We start from the raw sequence: 26,086 nt of genomic DNA, 5'->3' as shown, positions 1-26,086 counted from the left end.
TTTTCAATCTGATTGAGTCTCGTTAACACCATTAGTGATTTGTATGGAACCCTCCTTGGAGCCTCGCCGCAAGAGGCACGATATTGTGAGTGTAGCTCTCTGACCCTCCACAGAGCCTTTGTAAAATCAATTCGTATCTCATATGTAGCCTCTCTATCAATGCTCATCTATCTCTTTTTAGTCTTAATGAACCGATGGTCCTTCCACCAAGCAACGCTGTGGTTATGTGTCTTAAGTATGAGCCCTTGGGATACGTTTTCTTTCGCCTCCAGTATTCCCCTCAATTTTATTTAGCATCTTGTACAATTCACCCAAAAAACAGATCTCCTCAACGTTACCCTCGTTGAACGTCCCTCTGTTCTGGTAAGCAACATTCTTTCGTGTTACTACTTGGAATGATGCCTATGCGCATGCTGCCCTCAATTTTAGTATTTTACGCGATCCGCTCAACAGACAGACCACCTCGACGTTACCCTCGTTGAACATACCCCCGATCTGGTAAGCGACACCCTCTTGTGTCAGTATGATGTCTATACTTATGATGCGCTGGAGATCAGGTTTCAAACATCTCACTCCGATATATTCTCGCCATCGCCTGTTGTATATAGGTACGCATGCCCACGTACCAAATATTGCTCTGTCATTGACATCTTAACTGCAGACATGACGCAACAAAAGCCAGAAATGCCTTCTGGTGTCGACCAACAGCCATCTCCTGGTCCAAGCTACATGGGCTCATCCCCTGCATCCTTCGACTATGTTGAGGAACAGTTTGGCGGAGGTCGTCGATATGAAGCACCGCCTGCCGAGTTGACTCCCTCACGGCTGAGGACCAGACTCAAGGCCACAGTGCGGGACGTCGGTATTGTCAAGGACGCCTCTGCCCGACGCCAGGCCTATCAAAATACCTCTAACGACGTTCAGCTTTCCGTTGGTCCATTCCACCACGTGGTGCAGGACGGTGCTTCAACTTCAACAAGCGATACGTCATCGCTTACGCTGAACGTGGCTTACAGTCGGCACAACTCACCCTTTCCTCCACTACAAGGTCCTGCACAACTGCAGGATTTGTTTTACGGCCCTATGGACCAGCAGTCTCCTTGGATGCAGCAAAACCCATCTGGTGATTTCGGAATGATGCAGCCTGATACTTTCACGGCTGGATTACTCGGAGATCAAGCTCTAGGCATGGCTGGAGCGGGCGACAAGTCGCTGTGGCCTGCACCGTCTGTGACCAACGTGCAAGACTGTAAAACTACCAATGCGCAGAACACAACCCACCTTGCACCTCTGCCTTCACACACGCCTTTTCATTTTCCCGCCAGTTCATCTGGTCAGCCTCTCATGTCTCGCGGATGTTCGCTGGATCCAGCAGGCCAACCGTCTTCGGGATTGATGCAGAACTCACCATTCACCCTGCATCCTGCACCATATGTACCGCCTCAAGATCATGCCCATCCTATTCCAGCCACAAACATCATCCCGCCAACACCACTCAAGGATGGTGGCGGTAAGACTCCTGGTGCCTCTGCGTCCACTGATAATGCACTCCTTGCCTCGACAAGAGATCCTAGTCCAAAGTTGGACCTAGGTCACTATTCTCCGGCTACCACCTACCGCGTTCGGTTCCCTGAAGAGAGTGAGCCGAGAATGCACCAGGAGGATCAAGCGGTAACTGGCCGCAGGTCAGCAGATATGAACGCAGCACTCGACACTGGGTTTGTGGGCATTGAGCATCACTTTCTTGAGCTCGCAGCGTCCACCGCCCTCCCCATGACTCAACTAATCAATTTATACCTGAAGTCTCGAGGACGCAGTGTGAACGGCACTAATTACTGGAATCTGTACGCCAATTACTTCAAGGACCACTTGCAGGAGGAGCTCGGCCGCTGTGAAAAAGAGAAATCAGAAGGCAGTGGGACACCTAGTAAGTTCATATGAAACTACGGCATGATGCTGCATGCTTATATTCTTCATAGGTGCAACATTGCGAAGAAAATGCTACGAGAAATTCAAGGACACCTTTCCCGACACCTATCAAGACATCCTATCGAAGCATGAGGAAGTAGCTCTCCTGAGCTCGTCTCCCCAAACTATTGCCCAGCGCGGACAAGCATTCCAAAAACACTATCGGAGTGTGACGAGCATCGTGCGTAATCTCTGCCGAAGTGACAACATTGTCTAACATATGTTATAGCTCGAGTCCGGCTCCGCTAGATTTGGATTTGAAGCAGCCGTTGTATTATGTGGTAAAGTGGTTAATGAAGACGGTTCGCTTGGTCATTCTTACAACACACCTGGTGCTGGTGGGGTAAGCTCATTTTCACCTTCAACGTCAACATGTACTCAGTAACTCGTAGTTCTGGGAAATGCGATGCCGTGCCAGCGATGACATGATCATCGGTCATTTAAAGGCCCACGTGTAGTAAGTACATTTATGTTCATGCTACATGATGCTTACATAGCCCTAACCAGTAACACCACATCGCTATCTGCAGTTGATGATGCCTTTCCAGAAACCGGGGACGATAGCCATCAAAACAGACACCGACCGTTACCCACGACATAGACCAGGCTTCTGATGTTGTGGAGGGAGGACGGGAGGATAACTTGAAATTCAGTGAAGCAGGAAATCACCAGGCAAGCTGGTATGTGCGACCATTGCCACTCATCTTCATTTAGACTGATATATCCTGCATCGCACCAGCCAAATTTGGCTGCAAAATACACGGCGGAAAGATTTTCCCTTGGAAGCTCATGCCAGCCGCACTCGTGGAAGCCAATCTCAGCATCCAAGGATATCCTGCACACAAGTGCCTATTTCCCGGTGAAGCTCACAGTAAACATGCATTAAACAAAGGCATTGGGGCGCTGATGTATAAGGAGATCGCTGCGCTTGTCGATTCGTTGAAGGCAGGCACTATGCGCATCATCAAATTTCCCGACGACGATCGAGGTACGTATCATATTATGGGTAACAATGTCATACTTACACGATATATAGCGGCTGCAATAGCTTCAGAGAAGCCCATAATCGAGGGCGAGGCACCTCCTTCTGAATGGCCCCATCATGGCGCGCGACGGTTGTTCCTTGACGGCCATACTGATCACAATGGTCTTCGTCGCCTCAAGCCCAGCACAGCAACTACGAAGGTCAAGAAGGGTGTTAAAGCACCCAAGCACCCTATACCACCCTCCGAAGATGAACCCTCTGATGATGAATCATTGGAGGGTGTAAGTGTCAATGATGCAGTTGGAACTTCTGCGCTCGAGCCCCTACCTCAAGTGAACGTGCGAAAGCCTAACTACAAAATGCGAGTCGAAGTTGTACCTCCACCCTCACGCCCTTTCAAGGTTGTTCGACTTCCTTTACCACTGCCGCGTCCTTCCAAAGCCGTTCCCATGCCATCTGGAACTCCGAGTGAGGTTATCGAAGTTACGTCTACCGAAGAGAATCCTGTGGGAGAGCCCGACTCTGAGTATGAAGAAGCAGGACGTGGAAAGAAGAGGAAGCTCAAGTCCGCGAATACATCGCGTGCGTCAAAGAAGATTGCCCCGTCGATTGAAAAGACTAACGCTTCAAAAGTGGGGAAGAAAGTTGGGCGAGGTAAGAATAATGTGCAATCCAAGGCACCTCCGCCTCCCTTGCCAACCTCAACTACTTTCCCTGCGAAAGGCGGTCCACTATCCCCATTAACAGTGGGATCGTCGACCGATGGACCTCCATCACCAGAACATAGTGAGTACCATGTGCATCCGCCTTACTGTTTGCTGAAAGCTTGATAGTTAATGCTGGTAAAGCAATGCGCCTTCGAGACGGACCTTCTGATGAGTCTAAAAAGGGTACATTTCATTCTTAACTTCATTGATTCAAGTGATTTAATTTACATGCTCTAGAACATGTTAAACCACGCCCAGTCACCAAGGGCTCTCGGGTGGTGATGAATCGTGGCCTGCGTATGGTGTACGGGAACTCGGACTCTGAGTCTGACGTCGACAACAGCGTGAAGGCTAATTCTGCAACCACAACGGGCGTCATCCCCGAAGCCACTGGTTCAGCTAACATCCAGTCTGATCCTTTGGAGGAGAAGTCTGCACAGACGAAGGATGAAGTAGTAGGAGATAAGGAAGAACTACCCCCAACCGCCCCATTGAATGCAGCGGCCCCCAATATTCCCGACCAGCAGCCTCTTCGTGACTCCAACCACCCTCGTCCCCTCACTCCTCACAAGACTCAGGACGAGCGTCCACATGATAACCTCCCCCATGATGCCCCTCGTGACAGCCCACTGCGCAACGCTCTCCATGACCCTCCACGCGACCTTGTCCGTGACCCTCGAGATGATCATGACCCTCCACGCGCTCCACGCGACCTTGTCCGTGACCCTCGAGATGATCACGACCCTCCACGCGACCTTGTCCGTGACCCTCGAGATGATCATGAGCCTCTCCGTGACCCTCGAGATGGTCGTGAGCCTCCCCGTCACCCTCGAGATGGTCGTGAACCTCATGAAGATGCTCGAAGTGCTGTTCGCGACCCTACACGCAACCATCATGAGGCCGTACGTGACCCTCGTGATGGCCTTCGCAATCCTTGGGATGTTGATCCTCGTTATCCTTACACCCGAGGGTACTCCCATGAACCTGCGCGTGGCCTCGACCGTGGCACTCTTCACCCCCGTGACGCATTCTACCATCGCAATCCCCGCTATGGTCCACCTCAAGATCCTTATGGATCTGGCGATATTCGTATGGAAAGTGACTTGAATACTCGAGACAGCTCACCTGTGTCCGATTTTCATGGTAACTATGGTCCTAGTGAGCGCGAACGTGCCTACCCGACCCGGTACGGTCCTGGGGGTGACTTAGGCTATACTCATGAAGGTGGATACAGGTCCCGGCACAATGACCTCGATGAGCGTGGGCAATCACTATCTCCCTATCATAGTCGTCGAGTTGGTGGAGGGAGTTACCGCGAGGAAGGATACCCTCAAGGCCCCGGTAGGAGATTTCAGGATTCGAGATGGGATGAAGGTGCTCATTTGGACTATGATGCTATACCACGAGCATTCCGTCGCGATCTGCCCAATCCCCCAAGGCCTCCTCCCGCTACTTAATGTCCTCCTTGCTCCTCAAGCGTTTTGTGATGTTTGTCGTTGATTTTCTCTTTTCACCTCATGTGCCGCTCATGCCTACATTCGCTGCTCAAGTGTTTTTGGACGTTTTTAGTTGATCTGCTCTTTTCGCATCATGTGTCGCTCGTGCCTGCATTCGTCGTCTGTTTAGTCTCATTGGCCCTGTCTCGTACCCGCGTGTTATACCCTACCCCACCTACATTGATATCTTTGTAACTCGTTTTTGTCAATATCAGTATAGCGGCTCCTCCAAGCCTGCTGTTGCCTCCGAGATCATTAATATGCTTGCCCGGATCTGATGTTTCCGTTAATCAGAACATCACAACAAGTAGATTAAAACATGAAGAAAGTACGAGATAATTGAAATAACATATGACTTGAATAAAAATAACATAGTAGGCACCAAAGGATCAAATAACATAAGGAATGTCAGAGACTGTCAGAGACCCTCGACGAAAGCTAGAGGCCTCCCGAACCTCCCGAACTTCACACATGACCCTCCATTGCAATGTAAGACAGCCCTCCAACCAGTATGGAGGTCTTCATTGCGAGGTCCTGGAGGATACTCTGAAACCTCTGGCGGAATAGAGTGGGAGACCCTCTGGAGAGGGTGGTCTCACAGACTGCTTTCCCATCACATAGAAAGCGGGTCTAACAGACCGCGGGAACACGAGCATAGTGCTGCCAAGGGTGTGCCCATGGGACCATCAGCCATATATGCAGCAGACTTTAGCGCCAGATAAAAGCATGCTTCTGTGTCAATTGACGCCAGCACAGTGGCGACTAGGCAAGTCATATTTCCAAGTTCCTAATGCCATTTCTCCCTCACTTCTTCTAGGTACTGCTCCCTCTAGGTACTGGTCCAGTACTTCTGCGGGCTCTTGAGAATCAAGATTCATAGTGTGGAAAGCTCAAGCGCTCATTCCTCAAGATGAGCGTCTCGGAAAATTTCAAACGCCTGTCTTAATAACTTGATTCTGTGACACCTCGTGTTTCGGCGCAGTCGGCTGCAGGGCTTTGGCGTCAGATAAGGACGTGCTTCCCTGATGGGCACAGCACCAACTATATATTTCCAGCATTTCTCCCTCCCTCCTTTTCTATGTCCCCCAGCCCAAAACATGGCAAGCGCATCCCCACGTTCCAGTCCCCTACCTGCTAATACCGACCTCCCAACCAACGAGTAAGTGGCAAGTTAGACTAGGTTGTCCATAATACTTATGGACGCAGGAATGCAGTCGATGCGAATGCAGTGACCGAGGAACCTGCCGTGTCCATCGAGGTCGGCCTTCATAAGAATATGTAAGTGTCGAACAGTCAGCATGGTATATTGACGTCTGACTTCATTGTCTCAAAGGTCAAGCACCCTGGAGCAGATCCGAGATGAAATCATGCCGAATAACACGAGCGAGGAGCATGTGGTGTGCGTTAAGGGAAACCTGGCCAGGAATAAGTAAATATTAACCAACCAGTACGGCACACTTGACGTCTGACTATATTGTCTCAAAGGTCAGACACCCTGGAGCAGACCCCGGAAAATGGGATCAAGCCGAATAGCGCAAATAAAAATCCTGCGGTCTCCATCGAAGGAAGCCTTGCTAAGAAAATGTGAATGCTAACTCATCAGCACGGTTCACTTGACATCTAACTATATTTTCCCAAAGATTAGACACGCTGGGACAAATTTTCAATGTCCTTGGAGAATCTACTATTGCAGGAGAACATGGCCAAAGATGATAGGTCAAAGTTCTGGCCGAAATACAAGAAAATCTCGAATGAATGCGGTGATAACTTCCTCGACCGAGCGCATGGCGATACAGTTGTTATCCTGACTTATGTGCGTTCGTTTCTATATCCATCAACGCAGATATAACGGGCAAATTAGGCTGGTCTACTCTTAACCGTCATCGCTGCTTTTGTCATCGGAATACAACCCAACTCGGCAGACACCATCAATGCCCACTTGATGCAGCTAATAGACATCACTGTTAACGGATCCAGTGCCACACATGATATCAGCAATCTTTCCTCATCTACGGAAGATTCCTCTTCCACTGTCTGGGTACAAACTCTTGCCTATATCAGCCTAGCGCTTAGCATCGTGGGTGCGCTTGGGGCTGTCTTGGGAAAGCGATATCTTAGTAACTCTTACGAGGCAACTCGGAAACATGGAGGATCTCTAGAAGAGAGCGGCATGCGGAGACAGATAAAACTGGATGGGCCGGTTCGTTTTCAGCTACCCCCCTCGTTTCAGGCATTCCTTGTGCTCCTCCAGCTTGCACTGCTGCTCTTCAGCATCTTGCTTTGCCTCAATACGTGGGCCGACCACGTGCCAACGATCGGTTTCGTGGTTACCAGTGCAGCTTCTGTCGCTCTCTCTTACGCAGGCACTGTCTTTGCGTCAGTGTGGTGGCCCGATAGTCCTTTCCAGACACCAGGGACAGATATAGTTCGAGCCTCCCGGAAAAAAATTCTTCCGAGAAGATCTCCTTGGCTTCATTCCATATCCACTAAATCGTCAATCATACGCTGGATACTAGAGACATCAACAAACCCGCCAATTTTTGAGGCTACGGCTGCGATGATACCTTTCGTGCAGTGGTCCCCGAACGTTGATGCTTCAGCAGCCTTCGCAAGTTTACGTGATAATTTCCTGGCGTCTCGTGACAGGGAAGAGCTATATGTAAAGTATGGCAAAGCCATGGCCCATCTTTGCATCCAGTCGGTGAAAATCGACAAGGAACTTCTGGTGTCTTCTTTGGGTTTTAAATTTTCGGAAACCCGAAGCCGTTTCATTCTCGATGCGTTTATGGCTGGGCGTACCGCCTACGATCAGCTCAAGAATACAGAGGAAGAAGACGCCCGACAGAAGCATCGGGCCAGTGCACGCACTGCTCTGAGAACGATGCTTGTCTATGGACTGTCGTTTAGACTTTCACGTCCGGACGATGAAGAGTTGGTTTGGAGAGGTGATCTGCAGTGGCGTCACAGCGACGTCGACGAGCGTAAGCCCAGCTGCGAAGAATTTGATTGGCTCGTCAATTACCTGGAAAGCAACGCAAACACAGACGATGACACAGAAGGTGATGCTTTGCTTGCACTGAGCGGCATGCGTGGACTAGGAAGCTCTACCAAGCGACAGTCCTACATCAGCTCGCTTATCCAGTGTATGGCCTTCAACCAGACCTCCCCGAGTGCGGCATAGCGCGCTTAGAGCTATTTTTGAAGCTCGAGAAGAACTAGCTTCTATAACCGGTGCTTCAATGCCACATGGTGTCGACACACAACTCCTGAATGAGCTTTCCTGCGCTCTTTTAACTGCTGTATGTCCAAATAGCGACCAGACAATCCACGCCACCAGACCCGACACCTCTTTCCACCTTGATCGAGACTCTTGCTACATCCACCTCATCTCTGCCCTAACAAAGAACGACGAGTGGTGTCAACGTCTGAACCCATGATGCCCATATCGACTGGTGCATTTCACTAGTTGACAGAGTCTGTCGTGATCATTATTCCAAACTCGCATTCTACCTTCTTGTGATCTTCGGGCGCATCAAGTCCTCGGACAGGGATCTTCCTTTCAGGGCTGCTGAGGAGAGTTGGCGGCTACTCATCACAATCGCATGGGACTGCACACAATCATTCTTCCAAGAGCACGGGGTGGTCGATGAAATACCAGTCATCGTGACAGCAACGAGGTTGAATTTGACAGCCTCGGATGATGGTGTTCCGAGGGAGTGGCTCGCAGATCTGGCTGCAAAGGTGCATCGTGCTTCGTTGAGTTTGCAGGAGAGACAAGTGATGCTTGTGGATGGTGGTATAGTTCAGGGTGCAATTGATGCTGCACTGTCGTCTATGCAGGGCCTGTACGAAGATCTGAATCGTATGGTCAAGCAACGGAATACATCGCAACAAGACGATGGAGCCTCAGGATCGTGAAAGATATGCATCCGTTGCGTAGTTCATTTATGTATTTGTTGTGTCTCATTCATAAATCGGTGCCTGGTTCATGAGATGGATGTTATTTAGTCACAGAATGGCTGCAGTATTTTTTTAGTTAGATATCTTGTGCGCTCTACGATTATATATAGTCCTGCTTTGTTTGTTTGAAGTCAGCGACCCTGGGCAACTGGCATTTTGGCGCTGCTATCATGTTGAGGTACTCAGTATCAATTAGATAACTTCTTTAGTGGGAAATCGATTCGCACTACATTCGAGCAGAAACCAGTCTTCCGTTTGGGTATTAGAAACTTGAATACAGGGGTGACTATGGGTTCAGAGTCAATGTGTACAACTGTCGCAGAAGAGCAATTATGAATCTACGACAGCCTTACTAGTTACAAATGTGTAATCAATATTTACGCCGCGTACAGATACGCAGAGCAAGCATAACTACGTCGATCAGGTAATTATCGTAGTAGGCAGCAAGTCCCTTGATTTATTTATGTCACCGAATATACATTGCGCGTATCAACTACAAGCACCAATAATCACCGAGCGGGCTTAGCCAAGAACCTTACCAATGAACCGAGCGCTCGCCTCCTCCGTGAGATCGCAGAGTTGCTTCGTGCTTTGAGAGTACCTCAACGCGCTCTTCCACTTTCTTGCCTTCAACGGTTTAGCTTCCCCGCAGCGAATTAGATCGAGACGCCGCTGGAACCAGAACTCGCATGAAGCATTCCAGTAGCCCGTCCACAGGCCGCATTTATCGAATACACTGGGTCGTGGCCACCAGGACAGCGTCGTCCACTGGTTTCGTCCACCATCTTTCATTGAAAAGGGTAGTCGAGAGGTCAGAATGAGTTCTGTGTTCTTATACGAAATTTTGAGGTTTACCTGCAACGTAATATACACCACAGATCAAGTCCACTTCATCATGGGTAAGGGTATCGTCCCAAGCGGCCCAGGTTGTTCCTCCATCGCTGGTGGACGAGAGAGAAACCGTTTAGCCTCTCCGAAAACTCTCACATCTGAGGACGGCCCGTTGACGAGGCCTAGACGTCCTTCAAAAGATGCTTTGCATAACCGCCATAGGATGCCACCTCTGAGAAGCGCAGCGCGTGCGTGGGGGTTCCTAAGGAAATCTTCGCGTCGTGATTCGTAAATTTTGTAGATGTGTACGTCGGGCTGAAATGAAGATGGTTTGCTGAAATCTACAAATACAGTCTTAGGGCGGAGTAGTCTTTGAGGAGGACTAGAGGATAGCCCTAGTGTGAAGAATGGGATCCCTAAACTGACCAATTCTCCGGTGAGGTCTTCCAATGAAGGTCCCCAGTTGTTCCTAACAACCTGAAGGACTGCCGTGGCGTGAGGGACGATGAGAGTCCATGGCCGGAGGTCACGTTGGACTAGGGCAGACGCAGAAGAAAGCAGACTCTATGAGGATAGGTGTTGCGATGCTACTCTACAGACAGAGCTGACTGCGTAAGTCAGTGGCTGACTAAGCTAAGGAAATCGCCGAAGGGCTGCCTCTGGGCTATGAGTCTACTATCGCTTGAGAGACTGCCTCTTAGTCTATGCCTTGGGACCCCTGGTCCATGCGCTCCCCTAAAAAACGACAGGCGCCGCCCTCGACGCCTTCTTCATCACTCTAATTCTTCATCCTCTCTATCTTCTTCTTCTTCATCTTCCTCTTCGCTTTCATCTTCGTCTTCGCTCTGCTTTTCCGTTTCTTTCTCTGTCTCTTTGTTCTGTCTTCGACTCTCTTCCGTTGTGCTTTCTGTATCTCCGTTGTCTTCTCTCTCCTTGATCTTGCGCTCATACTCTTTCTGTTCTTTCCCTAGTTGTGTTCCCTCTCTTGGAGTGAACACTCTTAGCCGTCTTGCGCTGAACTCTCCCTTGAGTGGGATTCCTTTGAGCGTTTCGAGCTTGTATGAATTGACGATTTTCATTTTTATGCGACGCGGGACCGACCACTTTGGTACGGGCTTTTGTTCCGCTTTGAACGTATAATCTAAATCGCTGCGATAAACCTGAACTAGTTGACCAGACTTGAATATAACCTCACCCGGTGCTCTCTGTAACAGCCTTTTATCGACCGCTGCTTTTCTCTTGATTGCGTGTCTCACTACTTCGTTGTAACCATCTAATCATTGTTGCTCGACGTATGCGACTTGCGTTAGCATGTCCGAGGTGCGTATTGCTGATGTGCTCTCTTCTATGCTTGTCTTTGACGTGTTGACTACTAAACCTAAAAGGAGTTCCTTGGGGGAAAATTTTAGCGCTGGTAGCAATCGATAATTGAGAGCGTGAACTGCATTGTCTAGATGGTCTGACCATGACTTAGGCAGTGTGTCCCATGATGTTTCTTGATCTTCTCCTATGTTTGGTGTGCATAGTCGTTTCAGTACATGAAGTAGGAGCTTATTCGTCCCTTCTACTAGGCCGTTGATCCACGGAGAGTATGCCGTGACGGTGTGTAGCTTGCATCTTCTTGCTTCGCAGAATGTTCTCACTGCTTCGTTCTTGAAGTGTTTGCCTCCATCTGCCATAAACGTTTCTGGCGGCGTGAATGCATTGAATATACTGCTAAGGCTCTCGATTGTTGTCTTTGCGCTGCCTGATACTTTGAACTTGAATACCCAGACATGTTGCGAGAATGTGTCTAGGTAAATGCCGAGCGTGTTGTATCCATTCTTTCCCTTCGGGAGTGTTAGATAATCTCCGACTAACAATTCAAATGGATGTCGCCTGGTTATTGGTTCAAGGAGTGAGTGTATGTGTGTAGGACCGAAATTTTTACACTTAGCACAATCTCTGATAGCGTCTAGAATTGACACGTCTAGCTTGGGGCTGCATATTTGGTCTAGCAGGGCGATCTTGATTGCGTCTCGCCCCCAGTGACCTCCTTCTGCGTGTTCCTGCGCTGCTAATATTTTAGCTTCTTCTCTTGTGATGCACTCTACCTTTGCTCTTGCTCTCGTCGATGTGCCTCCTCGCAGTTTCCAGAGTTTCTCATCCTCGATGATGTATTGTTCTGCTCTGTGGCGTGCTCGGCGCTTCTCTCTAATGTCTGTGGCCTGGTCTAGGTTGTAGATGGCCTCTATGACCTCCTTGAACACCGGTTCATTCGCGAATCTTGTGCAAAGTGCATCTATTGCTGCGCTTACCGTCGTGATGTTCATGATGTCATTGATTAGACCCGTTCTTGCTTCCCAGTCTTCACTTACCGTCCACTCACTTCCGTCTCCTGGTTCTGGTGGTGTGTTTTCCCACTTTTGACTAATACCGTCAGCTACGACATTCAACTTTCCGGGTACGTGCCTTATATCCACTATGTGGTATGCTAATATTCCTTCTCTCCATCTTGCATGCGCTACGTTCAGGTGCGGGTTGAGTAGTGTACTTTTCATCGCACTGCAATCCGTCTCGATTTCTACCGGGAAACCCCATATGATGCTCGAGAATTTGTCCAGTTCAAACTTGAGTGCCGCAAACTCTAGCAGGTATGATTTGTACTTTTTTCCATTGCTGATGTTCTTTTTGATGCAAAACCTAGTGGATGTAAGCGCTCTATCCATCTTCCTGTGGTTGTTTGCGTCTTGACTCTTTGCGATAGGACTGCGGCGAAACCTTCAATACATCCGTCGGACGTTACTACAAAGTGCGACCCATCGTATCTTGGCGCTTGGAGTACTGGTCTTGACGTGATTGCTGTTTTTAGATCTAGGAATGATTTAGTATGTTCTTGTGTCCATATGGTACTCAGCTTGAAATTGCTCATGATTCGTCTATATGCTGCTTTTGACATAGTACTGTCCACTGGTACTTTGAGTAACAGGTTTCGCAATGGGCCTTCTCGTTTTGTGTATGGTAAAATCCTGTGAGACCCAGAAACAATGCTAAATTTTGCGCGTCTTGTGGTTGTCGCCAGTCTACAATCGCTGTTAGCTTCGTTAAGTCTGGTTTGACCCCGTCTCGTCCTATTGTTCCTCCCGTGAATTCCGTCTCTGACATACACAGCTTCGTCTTGCTAGGTGCTATTGAAAATTTGCATTCTTGGAAGCGCTGAAATAAAACCGTTAGTTTTTCTATCATCTTTTGAAATGTACTCGCTGCGCATCCTCCGTCATCCATAAACAACTCCATATAGTGCGTTATTAAAAAATTGTGTAGTCGCTCTGCTAATGCGTCACAGAACGCTGTTGGCGCTCCTGTGATCCCCATTGGCATTCTTCGATACCAGAAGTATCCCCGTCCTTCAATGTAGAATGCTAGGTACGGGCACCACTTTTCCGGTACTTCTATTGCGTAGTATCCTGCTGCAAAATCGAAGATCGAAATGTAACACTGACCACTTAACCTCTGCTGTTTTGATAGTATGTCACCTTGTGGCACGATACGACCTCTGTTACCTTGTTGAGTTGTGCAAAATTTTGACAAATCCTCCATTTCTTTGGGCCCTGTTCTGTTGCTTCACTGACTATTGGTATAGGTACTTCTCTGGGTGGTAGTTCATACGCTGGACGTAACCCTGCTGCTCGGTGTTGGTCGTTGATTCGTTGTTTCAACTCGTCCCATGGTAGGCCACCCATTTCATGTGCTCTTTGTGCTATGACTGTCGTCATGGTGCATCAAATCAACTCCGGTGGTGCTTGTTCGATGATTCCTGCTGCTAACATGTCGTTTGCTCGCTCGTTGTAGAACTTCGATTGTTCTGGCGTTAATGGGCATTGGTGCATCCGTAAGTTGAATATTGCGTTCTCTGGGACATTTAAATTTAGTAACACCCCCGGGATTGGAATTACCTCCTTCAGTGCTAACGCAAAGCAGTCTGCGTTCTTCGTTATGAATCTTTCCAGCTCTTCCCTTTCTTCTACTGATAAATTGTCCCCGAACTTGATTTGCCGTAAAACTTCTTTGACTCTCGCTGGGTTGAAAGGGTCCGTCTGACGTGTGTATATCGATGGGTCATTCATTGCTGGTTCTAATTCCGGGATCTCTCCTAGCAGTTGTTCTTCTTCGTTCTCTGATGCTTCTTGTGTGATTAACACATTGACATCTGTTGCTTGCTCTGTCAAAACACTTGTGTCAATGTGTGTTTGCTGTAGCGGCGATAGGGCTCTTGTGACTTCCCTTGAGGGGAGTTTCTCACTTCCCCACTTTGTTCTCTTGTGTTCTGATTGTCTCCTCTCATCTGCCGTATTGCTTCGTAGGCCTCCACTGACCCATGGGGATTTCTGATGGTTTTGTGTTGTTTTCTGATGCTCATTCGTTTTTTTTGTTTGGCTATTGTTCGTTGTTGTTTTTCATCTAGCGTTAGATTAACTTTGTTTTCTCTTTGTAGCATCCGTTGGTCCGCTATTTGGTTGCTTAGCAAAGCCATCTGTGTTTTGTCTGCTATCGTGATGGTGTCTGGCGTGTATTCATGGACTGCTGCGAATGCTTGAAGCATTGGCTTTCCAAATAGGAAGCCCCAGCTTCCCCCGCTGTCGAAGACTTCAAACGTGCTCCGTGCTTTAACGCCCTTGATTCGGACTGTTCCTGTCCACCTAGTGACTGCTTTGATGATAGTTCCGTTCGCCATTCTTAGTTGCCTGTCCGATCTGCTCCATTCGTGAAGTCTATGTTTGACCTTCTCGAAGATTGATGTGCACATTGCACTAACCATGGCGCCGTTGTCAAACAACACTCTAACTCTGACTAACTCTCCTTGGGGACCCTCTAGCTCTATCTGGTGAATAAACGGGATCGCTTCGCCCTTCTCTAACTGCGTTCTTGTGATGTGTGGATGTCCGACCAAATACAGATCAATGATCTCGATTTCATTGTGAGATTTGGTGGTACATGTGGGGTTCCTAGTTACACATTCAGCAGAGACTTTGGGGCTAATGGTCCTGTTTTTGTCCTCGCACATTGCCTCTTCGCATGCGAGGACCTTGGCTCCAGCTTGGGTACTTTCGATGTTCCGGGCTGACATATCGCTCTGTTCTACGTCGACCCATCCACTTTTCCCTGCTGTTCTGGGATTTCTTCAATCCAGGCTTGCGTCTCCTCATACTTGCTGTTCATAACGAGCGAGATTGGTGTTGCTGTTGCTCTGTTGTATGCGCCTAGCACCTTGCTCGTGATCGCTCTCCATGCTGATTCTCTGCGTGTTAAACGTTCTGTGTGGTCCGATGGTAACGGGCAGTTTCGTCCGTTATGCCCATGGGTTCCACAAGCAAAGCATTCACTGGATGCAATAGCCGCTGTACCTGGTTTCAACGGGTATCCCATTTCTTGCGTGACTCGTGCGCCTTCTCCCCATTTCGCATTCCACTGTGCTAATTGTGCTGCGTTGTCCGCGTGATGTGGTAGCGCTTGAATCAGCTGCCTGACTAAGGTTTTCGTCTCTCTTCTGTTATCATGATTGGTTGTTGTGATGCTGTTGGCTGACGGCTATACATGGATTGCGGGGTCTGATTATTGTGTGTTGCTGGTACTCGGGCGTATGTGTTGCTGGTCATGGATGCTGATGGCGAAGCTGATGAATTGAGTGACATTTTGTTAAATTGGTTCTGAAGTGTCACGATCGGGTTTTGTGCTGGTGTTCGCGTTTGAATTTGAGCTAGATCTGCCCGTAGCGCTTTGAGTTCCTGGGACTGCTTGATAGATTGCTCCTGCTTTTCTACGAGCCTGCTCCCTTTCAACTCTGTCACTGCCTTCGTGAATTCTTCCCACTTCGTGTATTCTTCGTCCTTGAGCAAGTCCTTTACAACATCTGGCAGTTTGCTTCGTACCTGCCAGATCATGGACGTGCTTTGGTCAATACCTGCATCTGTGGCTAGCTGTAAGGTCTTTGCGGCCCATGCTATGTGCGTCCAACACTCCCTGTCATATAGCATTGTCTTCTTCCCTACTTCTCCACTCGCCAAAACATGTTCTAACAGCTCCTTCTCATATTCTGCTTTCGTTTTTTCTCTATTGTAACCGGTGGCCAATGCTTCTCGAATGCTGTTACAAATGCCGTCCACGTGGCTTTGTCTGTGGAGGCGAGGGCTTTGAACCACTTTTCTGCTTGCACGCTAGTTCCAAGGTAATCTCCAAATGCGTCTATTTTATCATTGCTTTGTGCTATCGCTTGTTGGCGCACTGCTCGGTTGAACGATTTCAGAAAGTCGGCCGGGTTTTCTGATGCTCTTCCATCGCCATGGAATATCTGCAGGGTTTCTGTGGGCATGGCTCTCTTGATTTGCGCCAGTGCGAAGAATCTGGCTAAATCATAATCTGGTGCCATGGAAATGGATGTGAGTGGTTCCTTCTTTGCATGACGTTGCAATGGTTGAAGTCTGAGCGATGGTAACTGGAAATCTAGCTCTGGGACTTCTAGTTCTGGGAAGGGGACCTGCTCTTCTTCCTCTTCAAGGCTAGTTAGTGATGAACTTCTCGAGCGGTTTGGTGTGTTGTGTGAGGATGGCTCTGGTGTGTCAAGTGGGGAGGAAGCGGTCGATGTTTCCATTGACCAGTCTGACCAATTCGTTTTTAAACGTACGTTGGTCACCGCTTGTCCTGTTGTTGTTCTGGGTCTCAAACTATCAGTGCTAGGCATCAAAATATACACATAAAAAAGTAAGGTAGACTCAGCCCTTTTCTTGTAATACGTGCAGGCTTTTAACGCGTGGTGCGACGTAATATGATTGCTGTTTTCTGTAAATGGTTCGTTCTTGTTCCGAAGTCTTCCTAATTCTGATAAAAATGTTCTAGACTGATGCTGCGTGCTATGACTATAATCAACGTTGAACTCTAATGCGAAACTGGGTTGATTCGGATTTGCTCTGTTCACCACGTTGGATGGGCAGACGCAGAAGAAAGCAGACTCTATGAGGATAGGTGTTGCGATGCTACTCTACAAACAGAGCTGACTGCGTAAGTCAGTGGCTGACTAAGCTAAGGAAATCGCCGAAGGGCTGCCTCTGGGCTATGAGTCTACTATCGCTTGAGAGACTGCCTCTTAGTCTATGCCTTGGAACCCCTGGTCCAACGTTCATTTAAGGGGATGATGCGGTAGACAGGTGGACTGAATTTGGCTTCATAGATGAATCTGAAGGCATATAGGGCTTTCTTCAGAGAGACATTGGAGTCATGCAGGTCCCATAGTTCGGGGGGTAAGGGGATGCTCTCCTCCACATGCAAAAAGATCCACCGAATAGATGTGGCGTGGTCTTCATCTTGTAATTGGACATCACGCTCTGCCATATACCTGCGCACTTCATCGACGGTGGGTAGCAATTCCATCATGCATACCCTTATAGCTCGGCAGAGACTCCAAAATTGACTGCGAGCAAGGCTTCATGCCATACCTTGTGCTCAAGATGGTCTCCAGATACTGTTGGGGTAACTTTTTGTTCTCGCCGACGTCATTGTCATCGGAACTGTCAGGTGTAGCAACGCCCTGTGTTTCCAGAACCATAGGGCCTGCGTCTACAGTAGGTGGCATGGTCTGCACATCCTCCAAGAACTCGTCCAAGATGGGGTATGGGCAAGGTGCAACTATATGGCTGTCCATCGAGTGGTGGTTGAGTCGGAGCAAGTGGTTATGGCTGAGGTGCATAAGTTAATTACGAAATGCGCAACGATAAACGTAGTGAATTCGTACCTAGGCAATAAGTTTGGTAGAAACCGTATCAATATTGTTCACCTATGAATAGAATGAGATTGACCAGACTCAAATGTGAAACCTTTGAACTCGGTGCAAATGTCAGAATGCTTAGGAATAATTCGATTACATCGATCAGAGATGGCAGCCATGCGGATTTATATACATCGAATCACAGTCAAAGGGTGCAGTATGGAGCGTTGATCGAGTGGCAAGAAACTTAGAACATCAAAGGGAGGGGAGTGACAGAAACAATGAACTTGTTGCCGTTTGTGTCAAAAATTTGCCTGCTGAAAGGAACACAAGGTGTCATAATTGGACGCACCTTAAACAACTTGTATGAACAGGCTTGTACTATGTAACTTCCTCGACTCTCAAAACCGAATATCCATAGGCTCGACTTGCGGTCTGTGCCTCTCGCTGGTGACTGGAGTGCTGAATTCGCCTGAATAGTGCTTATCGTGAGTGAAAAAATCTGTGAGTCAGGATCTCTAAAGCCAAAGAAGATAAGCCTGTCGGCTCACATTTTCTTGTCGATTAACTTGTTCAACTAGTCCAAAGGTCATACGTGGTCCACCATTTTTATGAGCTGGGACTCCGACCATGCAACAGATGCCACCAGTGGTGCCATGCCAGATGATGTGGGGCCATACTGACCGGGTACAATGTGCTGTACGCCTGCCTGTTGGACGGCGCATCATTACCCGTTCCTCACTACAAATATGGGACTTGGAGAGTGACGCACAAATAGGCGACAATTGGAAGAACGAGAGGGATGAGGCTGCAAAGTGATGACAATAATATTGGGAAACCGTTCACTATTGCGAGCGGAAGTGATTATGGGACAGTGAGGTTGTGAGCCGTGAGACGGGTAAGGTCATCATCAAATGGGTCGGAAACACTTGGCATGTGGAGTCACTGTGCTGCCAGTGGGGTGCTGATGGTGAGCGAGTGCTAAGTGGATCCTGATTCCTTTAACTGGACAGCAAGAATGTGGACGTCCAGGACGGTGAATGCGTCCTTGGTCCAATCAAGACTGACGAAGGATACGTCTGTGTTCACAGCGATGTACTCGCCCGGCTTAACAACTTTGTGATGGACGGATACAACGAGAATACAGCAAGACCTGGGATGCAAAAACAAGTAAAAGATTCAGCTCTTGACAGTGGCCGCGTGACAAATCATCGCATCGGATGATAAAAAAGCTTACCTCCACGTCGTATGGCTCGGATATTCGACACTGCCAGTACTTGGTACCTAGCCAGTAGATGGGGTCACTAGTCAGATCTAACGACTGTCTTCTTTGCGAGTACATCGGACTGATAAACCTGTGACAGCGCGACTGTGGAATCTCGATGTGGCCGCAGTCGCCTTGATCGAGGAGCGACCTCGGGAACCGATCATATCAGGCACCAAAGGTCGACATGTGCATAGAACCGAAAGCACGAACGTCTTGAAAGCTTCCTGGCAGTGGTTTCAGTATTCTGTTTAGTAACTTTAGTTTATCACGGGCATTAGAGTACCCACTGAGTATTTAATCCAACTCGTGTAAAATCCCCTTAGGATTTCTCCCAATCAAACCAGACTGGTATCTGGTTATTAAAGTTAATGTTCTATTTATGCCGCCATCCAAAGTCTAACTAAACTTTTACCTGCCCAGTGCCGTCACACTCGATAAAGGCCTAGTCGTATTACTTAGGTCACTTATCGTGGGAGTCGAGAACCAGGAAAATGCTGCGCTACTGCTGCGACTGCTGCGACCGCTGTGCTATTTGCTGCGACGTTCCAGGAAACAACAAATATTGGGGTTCTAGTTATACGGTATAAGTGTAATTGATGCACGCGCACAGCATTATCACGATAATTCCTTTTGAAATTTACTAATTTGTATTAGCCAGGCTCCGATAGGAATTTCTGCCAGTGGAAGAGCCCGTGACTCGGACAAGCCCCAAGGCCTCATGATCATACACTATGTGAATCGGCGTCACGCCGGTAGCCCGCATATATTCTTTATGCACATACAAGTATTCTGAATCTCTCACGTCCTTTCATCCATCTCCAGGATGAATACAGAGAAAAGTGACTCGGAGAGGACAGGTTTCTATCAGTCTTCAAAGGAGCTGCTTCCGCACCCTCCAGGTCTAGTTCAAGCACGCAGGCATTCAAGGGGGTCTGTCTTCCGCAAGCTCCTGGTTCTTGGAAGCTCTGCCCTTATCTTTTCCCTACTCTACAACGCTCACTCTATCTCCTGCTTTGTTGGTTTGAAGAAAGACAAGTACTCTGGATCCTATGACAATTACATAAAGCGTATCGAGGAGGGCTATCTGTGAGTACGAACCTCATGGTGTGCTGTCGATCCGGGTCTTAGTTCATGGTGGTCTGTAGTGCCGTTCCATCCACGGATTCTGCGCTCGCAGCCTCGCGCGATTATGCCACACACCCACATTTGGCTGGCGCAGTGGAAGACTTCCAGGACGCAAAGGAGATCCTTGCCCTCTTCCACTCCGAGTTTGGTATCCCTACGCCTGCTACCGAGCCCATCTACTCGGCAGGCTCCCCTGAGTCCCGCGAGGCAACTCTCAGCACATCATCTAAGCTTAGCAAACCAGCCGCATGGGTTGATATCTATTACCCAGTTATGAACACAGGGAATGCGGATGGCATGGTTGTGGAACTGCTCGGCGAGAGTGACAAGCCCATCTGGAAAGCCGACCTGCTTGAGGATGGTGACCCTCGTGACGAGACCGCTGCTGAGTATAGGAATGCCGTTCCACCCTTCCATGGTTTCAGCGCCGCTGGAGAGGGTATCGGTCAACTGGTGTACGCCAACTACGGGACCCATGATGACTATAACAAGCTCGTTGACGCTGGAGTTGACCTCACAGGCAAGATCATTCTGGCTCGCTATGGTGCTAATTTCCGTGGTCTTAAGGTGAGCTGCGTGGTATCCAATGGCACAACAGATTGCTGATGTCAGACAATAAGGTGCAAGGCGCAGCAGAGCGTGGAGCAGTTGGTGTCCTGATTTACTCTGACCCTCGAGACGACGGGAGTGTCACCGTGGAGAACGGATATGAGCCGTACCCTGCTGGTCCTGCCAGAAATCCTACATCCATCCAACGTGGCTCAGTTATGTACCTCTCAATCTACGCAGGTGACCCCACCACGCCAGGCTACCCCGCATATGAGAATGCAACTCGCGTTGAGGCAACTAACATTCCAAATATTCCAAGCTTGCCACTTTCCTGGGCCAATGCTAAACTTCTTTTTGAGGAGGAGCTCGGTGGTGTCCCTGAGGGTACCAAGTTGAATGGGAGAGTTGGAAGCAGAAAAGTCAGGATGGTTAATGATGGTAAATATTTGCATTAACCAGTTATATCGTCGCTAAGCATGGTCGCGCAGTGGATGCCAAGGTCACACCTATCTGGAACACTATGGCTGCAATTCCTGGCCATATCAAAGACGAAGTCGTTCTCCTTGGGTGCCATCGTGATGGTCAGTTGTGCAATCTTGCTGTCTAGTATGTATCTCATACTTCGACGTAGCTTGGGTTATGGGCGCTGCGGATCCCACATCCGGCACTGTCTCTCTTCATGAAGTTGTTCGCGGACTTGGGGCTCTTTACAAGCGTGGATGGAAACCACTGCGTACAATTGTCATTGCCAGCTGGGATGCTGAGGAGGTCAGTGCGATCAGTCGTTGTTAGTAGCTCTCCTTATCCATAACTGCCACAGTACGGTCTCATTGGAAGCACTGAGTGGGGCGAGGATTTTGCCGACTGGATCCAGGAGCATGTGGTCTCTTACGTCAATGTCGGTATGTTGTTCGTCCGTTTATCATGTATGTGCTACCTGCTTAAAGTCGGTGACAGACGTTTCGGTTTCTGGTTCTCGCTGGCACACTTCTGCTTCCCCTTCTCTCGCACACCTCATCCAGCGTTCCGCCCAAGACGTCCCTCACCCTACTGATGCAGAAAAGACCCTGTGGGATGCCCATTTTGACGTTGGTCCTTACGGAGGCCCTGTGGATGCCGAATTTGCTCGCATGTGGGATAAAAAGATCTCAAATGAACCACAGATTGGCCCACTGGGATCAGGAAGTGATTATACAGTCTTCCTGCAGAGACTTGGCGTTCGTCTCTTAACTTATACTCCTGCCGGGCATTCAACTCATTATGTGATTGTAGGTTGCCAGCTCCGACCAGGGCTTCGGTAATACTCCGACAGACGCGCCATACCACTACCACTCTATCTATGACTCGCAGATGTGGCAAGAAGTGTACGCAGACCCTGGTTTCTACAAGCATGTTTGTTGTCACACACTCATCCTCGTGTTCGCCAATCTCACCTGTGACTAGGTTGCTGTCGCGCAGAATTTGGGTCTGTTGACATTGCGTCTCACAGATTCCATAATCCTCCCTTTGAATACCACTCAGTATGCGCTTGAGCTTGACTCCTACGTCGACACGTAAGTGTCAGCAAACGAAGTCGCATTATATGCCTTGCTAATCCTTTCCAGCGTCATCGATTCCGCTTACCGTGAGGAGATTCTGCCGGATCTGTTCCCTCTCAGGAGGGCCATTGCAAAGTTGCAGGACGCAAGCTTTAAGCTTGACGAGGAGAAAGCTGCCGCCGAGAAAGCTCTCCATAAGGCTTTGAAGAAAGTCGATCGTGTTCGCGTCGGCAGGCGGATCATCCGATGGATCAAGGAGCATCTCGGTATTGGTGCCCAGGAGGTCCATGACTTGAGGTTTGATGCGCTCAAATGGATGTCGTCTGTAACAGAGTCCAGTTTCTCAGAAACGGATATCTGCAAGTCGCGCGGCAAGGGCCCGTTGTGTGAATTCATACGCGCCGCTAAGAGGGTCAGAATCGCCAATCAAAAACTCGTGGCGTTTGAACGCGGATTTCTCTCTGAGGATGGCATTAAGGATAGGGAATGGTACAGACATTTGGGCGTTGCTCCCGGGAAACACCTCGGTAAGCCTCTCTGCGGTACTGCTGAGCAGTCTAACTAATGATTTCAAACAGGGTATGCGCCAACGACACTGCCAGGCCTAACGGAAGCCATTGTCTATGACGAGGATCACGAACTCGCCGAGTATGAGGCCGCTCGACTGACCGCACTCATCGAGAACCTCGCAGACTTCCTTGAGGTCTAAAACACAAAGTATACTACCGCTTGTAGGCCTCCAGGCCAGCGAACACGAAGCTCAATATGAACCTGCTTTCTGAGACACTGTTCAGCGTCGGTCTAGTGAATTCGAGCGAACTGGTAGCGGCAATCGAAGGTGCATACATGATTCTCAGCCTCGTCAACCAGTCAGAATGATGGAGCGGCACGTACATTTGAGATGCAAAATCGCGCGCAAAGAGCATCCTCTGTCGACGCGTAAAATTCGGATCATTGAGGTTTCTGCTAGTTTCATCACCAGAACCTAGCTGCATTACATACTTACATAGCATCGCTATGCAGGACCTTCCTTACGATTTCTTCTGCACAAGATGAAACGACTCACGTCAGCTACGTTTTTGGCTTTTCTTGCGCTGTCCGGCCCAGTCTGTTACACATCTCGGACGCGATAGGTCTTCCAACATGTTGCAGTTGGATGACGGGATATCCACTGGCATATTCTTTTACGATACGGTAATTCTTGTTGCTCGACCCCGTGAGTATGATTACAGAAACAACACTTGAGATATATGCGGCGTCGAGGGCCTTCACTTCCAGGTCCCTCAATGGCTCCTAATTTTGAAGGCGAACGCGCTGTAGCTGAGACTGATATTGACATCTGTTCGATGTTCGTGATTCCAAGCCAAGTGCTCAATTAATGCTGACGTCGGATTTCGAGTAGCACCACATCTCTAATTCCGTTGAGACTTCGCAGCCTCCAGGACCCCAAAGTTGCGGTTTTCGGACTGGACTTGAGCGACTACAAATCTGAAAATTGGGTAAATAAATCAGAAACGCCGTTAGTAATGGGCCCGAGTAGACAAGCAGACATCGCAATTCGTAAGTACAATTAGAATGTGACATGAAATACACACACAGTAAGACCAGCCCCGCACTGCGTGCATAACCTTGATTAAACGTCAAATACCGGTGTCGAAAATCGGCCTCTTCCAAATTGCATCTCAGATACATCCGTCAATGTCGCATGGAATTGCGATCGTCTTTCACTTGCTCGTAGGTTGAAAAGGATCCGAGAGGCTAGGACACTGTGGATGACGACTTGCGGACTGGTCATGATCAGTTGGTGATGCGATCGTGCAAGTTGATGTGCTCACGAGTCTGTGATCGAAACCCACGTGATCTGTGTCCAACGATAAGCGCATGGATTGCTGGCTAGATGTACTGCAACGCACCGGAGGAACCATGGTCAAAATTATGCTGACCGAAGACATGGCTTGATAAATAGTAGGAAGTCAGCCCGCGGGTAGTTTGGGGGAACAGAGTCATCTTACCCATGATGCACATCACGTATCTCAGCGAGTCGCTAAAATATGCTTCTTGGAGGGGTCCGATGGGATTGCTGTACTTGCTGAATCTGATGTACAACATCAAGCACAAGAGGACTGATTCATGCATGAGTCCGAAAATCTTCTCGAGAGATGAGACGACTGACCTAGTTCATAGAGTAACAGAGCGGCGTACTCGAAGACATTATTCCTCGAGCCCGAGAGAAGACAGCTGGCCGGATCCGCTGTTCGCCCTCCATGAGCATGATTGTCATAAAAATCAAAGACAACTTCACAAACGTATCGGGGTCGTGAAATCAAAAAATAAGGTAGTGTCCGATAAGATGTAAGAGACCACGAAACAAACCTAGTAGTAGTTCAGCACCAAGCCTTCTATGGTGAAATCTGAACGAAAAACATACGACAGGAAAAACCAAAAGGAATGTCAGTAGACGTTTACTCTTCCAGGAAGCATAAATCCTCGTTATTAGCAAGCCTAGAAGGAAAATATCAACATCGGGAGCTCATTCAAGACATGACATACCTTCTGCGGCTAGAATGCAGATGATATGCAACACTGCGTAATAAGGGGTGGATGAGAAAGTAATGTACCACAGGCTGTGCATGCTAACCGTTTGACGCTTGCCCGAATCTAACACACTGCACGGTTGCTATGAACATTTGTACATTGAAGGGGTGCAATCACTCACGCTTTCACCAGGATAGTATTGTGTTCGAAGGGCAGCTATCCATCAGTCATGAGGAATCGTCGCAAAAAGCGAGTTAGAAACACGTGCAGCTCACCGATGAATGTCATCCCAATGCCGAAAAATGGCAAGTATCGTGATACAGTGAATATAAATCGCACAAATGTCCATTTGCGGTGCCAGACCCATTGTGACTTTGGGATGGTCATTAAATAAGTAGGTGATCAACGTACTACACGCACCTCTGCCTCTAGGGTAATGAAGTAGTCAAAAATCTAAGGAAGAACGTCAGCATCACATACAAGTCAGCGATTACACTCACTAAAACAGCAAACATTCCGACTAGGTATTTCAGTCAGCCATGGTATTCGTACAAGCATTAGAACAGCACCATTGAAGTACTGAACGGATTAAGAGTTAATCAAAGTTGTTTAGAGCTCGACTTGTTGCGCACCTTAGATGCCTGAATGCCCGCGTCGACGTACAAAGCAGTAGGGTGACTCATCAAGCTCAAGTTCGTAGAAAGCAGATCAACACTTTTTGTTGTGCATTACACCATTTAAGCATCCGAGTCCGACGGCTGTGTTACGATGTTTACACGTTATTCAAGTTGTGTGAATGCCGATGCTCATTAATAGTAGAGCAATCATCGACATCGCTCAAGCGCTCAAGGGGTGAATGAAGGCTGTAGTGTTGTGGGCAGAACTGACACTGCCAGGCAGATGGTATTGGAACCTCTTGGGCAGAATGTGACAGAACTCACATCACGGAAACGGTGAACATATGAGAAGGCAATCTAAAGCAATATATTGCAGAGCATCCTGGCCAACGATCTACGTAAATCTGCTGACCACTGTTACATGGAAATGTTTGGCATTGTCGAGTAAAGAGCGATTTGAAACTTGAAGTACACCAGCTATTTGCAATTCAAAACATAAATAAGAATGTTCATAGTAATCGGCATATAAGTATATTATCATCCCTAATTATATCTGCTGCAATGTAAGGATGCCATAGGACTGCTCCGAGTCGTGTCAAGGCTGTACTAGGACTTGGATAAACAGTTATCATTCACGCACATGATGATGAGACGCCACCGCACTGCCTTCAGTGGCTTACCTGCAACTCGTCATCAGCAAAACCGCCAAGGCCCAGCTGCTGGTTTTGTCAGATGCAAACATTAACGCGCCACCGTTTCCCCCACCTCAG

General features: G+C 48.5%; 9 protein-coding genes across 9 annotated transcripts; 5 read left to right on the top strand and 4 right to left on the bottom strand.

Moving 5' to 3' along the window:
* Positions 1-663: 663 nt before the first annotated feature.
* Positions 664-2,569, top strand: DFJ58DRAFT_737081 (uncharacterized protein; the record flags this gene model as incomplete). The annotated part of the gene is made up of 5 exons (XM_041386900.1): positions 664-1,927; positions 1,980-2,149; positions 2,198-2,311; positions 2,361-2,425; positions 2,476-2,569. The coding sequence occupies 5 exons, from the start codon at positions 664-666 to the stop codon at positions 2,567-2,569; spliced, it is 1,707 nt and encodes a 568-aa protein (XP_041235294.1).
* Positions 2,570-2,757: 188 nt separating this feature from the next.
* Positions 2,758-5,117, top strand: DFJ58DRAFT_737080 (uncharacterized protein; the record flags this gene model as incomplete). Its single annotated transcript, XM_041386899.1, has 4 exons — positions 2,758-2,956; positions 3,005-3,739; positions 3,787-3,843; positions 3,898-5,117. 4 exons carry the CDS (start codon positions 2,758-2,760, stop codon positions 5,115-5,117), a joined length of 2,211 nt encoding a protein of 736 aa, XP_041235293.1.
* Positions 5,118-6,253: 1,136 nt separating this feature from the next.
* DFJ58DRAFT_737079 (uncharacterized protein) lies at positions 6,254-6,744 on the top strand (the record flags this gene model as incomplete). Its single annotated transcript, XM_041386898.1, has 4 exons — positions 6,254-6,315; positions 6,363-6,434; positions 6,490-6,585; positions 6,642-6,744. The coding sequence occupies 4 exons, from the start codon at positions 6,254-6,256 to the stop codon at positions 6,742-6,744; spliced, it is 333 nt and encodes a 110-aa protein (XP_041235292.1).
* A 111-nt stretch (positions 6,745-6,855) lies between these two features.
* On the top strand, positions 6,856-7,269 carry DFJ58DRAFT_671689 (uncharacterized protein; the record flags this gene model as incomplete). The annotated part of the gene is made up of 2 exons (XM_041382976.1): positions 6,856-6,969; positions 7,018-7,269. Coding segments are annotated over 2 exons (366 nt in total), but the record flags the coding sequence as incomplete, so codon positions are not given.
* Positions 7,270-9,638: 2,369 nt separating this feature from the next.
* DFJ58DRAFT_671693 (uncharacterized protein) lies at positions 9,639-10,280 on the bottom strand (the record flags this gene model as incomplete). Its single annotated transcript, XM_041382978.1, has 3 exons — positions 9,639-9,901; positions 9,972-10,057; positions 10,078-10,280. Coding segments are annotated over 3 exons (552 nt in total), but the record flags the coding sequence as incomplete, so codon positions are not given.
* A 3,428-nt stretch (positions 10,281-13,708) lies between these two features.
* On the bottom strand, positions 13,709-15,054 carry DFJ58DRAFT_737075 (uncharacterized protein; the record flags this gene model as incomplete). Its single annotated transcript, XM_041386897.1, has 2 exons — positions 13,709-14,179; positions 14,230-15,054. 2 exons carry the CDS (start codon positions 15,052-15,054, stop codon positions 13,709-13,711), a joined length of 1,296 nt encoding a protein of 431 aa, XP_041235289.1.
* An 11-nt stretch (positions 15,055-15,065) lies between these two features.
* On the bottom strand, positions 15,066-15,410 carry DFJ58DRAFT_671694 (uncharacterized protein; the record flags this gene model as incomplete). Its single annotated transcript, XM_041382979.1, has 1 exon — positions 15,066-15,410. A coding segment is annotated over one exon (345 nt), but the record flags the coding sequence as incomplete, so codon positions are not given.
* A 4,365-nt stretch (positions 15,411-19,775) lies between these two features.
* On the top strand, positions 19,776-22,873 carry DFJ58DRAFT_737072 (Zn-dependent exopeptidase; the record flags this gene model as incomplete). The annotated part of the gene is made up of 11 exons (XM_041386896.1): positions 19,776-20,038; positions 20,098-20,644; positions 20,698-21,064; positions 21,115-21,207; positions 21,258-21,394; positions 21,447-21,528; positions 21,584-21,843; positions 21,899-22,018; positions 22,070-22,179; positions 22,231-22,691; positions 22,743-22,873. 11 exons carry the CDS (start codon positions 19,776-19,778, stop codon positions 22,871-22,873), a joined length of 2,571 nt encoding a protein of 856 aa, XP_041235287.1.
* A 764-nt stretch (positions 22,874-23,637) lies between these two features.
* On the bottom strand, positions 23,638-25,382 carry DFJ58DRAFT_750601 (uncharacterized protein; the record flags this gene model as incomplete). The annotated part of the gene is made up of 15 exons (XM_041387751.1): positions 23,638-23,951; positions 24,000-24,025; positions 24,078-24,118; positions 24,177-24,287; positions 24,338-24,415; positions 24,471-24,537; positions 24,593-24,666; positions 24,715-24,747; positions 24,803-24,830; positions 24,881-24,915; positions 24,975-25,071; positions 25,120-25,152; positions 25,200-25,219; positions 25,269-25,278; positions 25,332-25,382. 15 exons carry the CDS (start codon positions 25,380-25,382, stop codon positions 23,798-23,800), a joined length of 858 nt encoding a protein of 285 aa, XP_041235286.1. The 3' UTR covers positions 23,638-23,797.
* Positions 25,383-26,086: the final 704 nt, after the last annotated feature.

This window comes from Suillus subalutaceus (genome assembly GCF_016647625.1).
Source record: "Suillus subalutaceus strain FC151 chromosome Unknown DFJ58scaffold_321, whole genome shotgun sequence".
NCBI classification, from domain to species: Eukaryota; Fungi; Basidiomycota; class Agaricomycetes; order Boletales; family Suillaceae; genus Suillus; species Suillus subalutaceus.
Note: the sequence above shows the minus strand (reverse complement) of the source record. Positions and strands in the feature narration are given on the sequence as shown.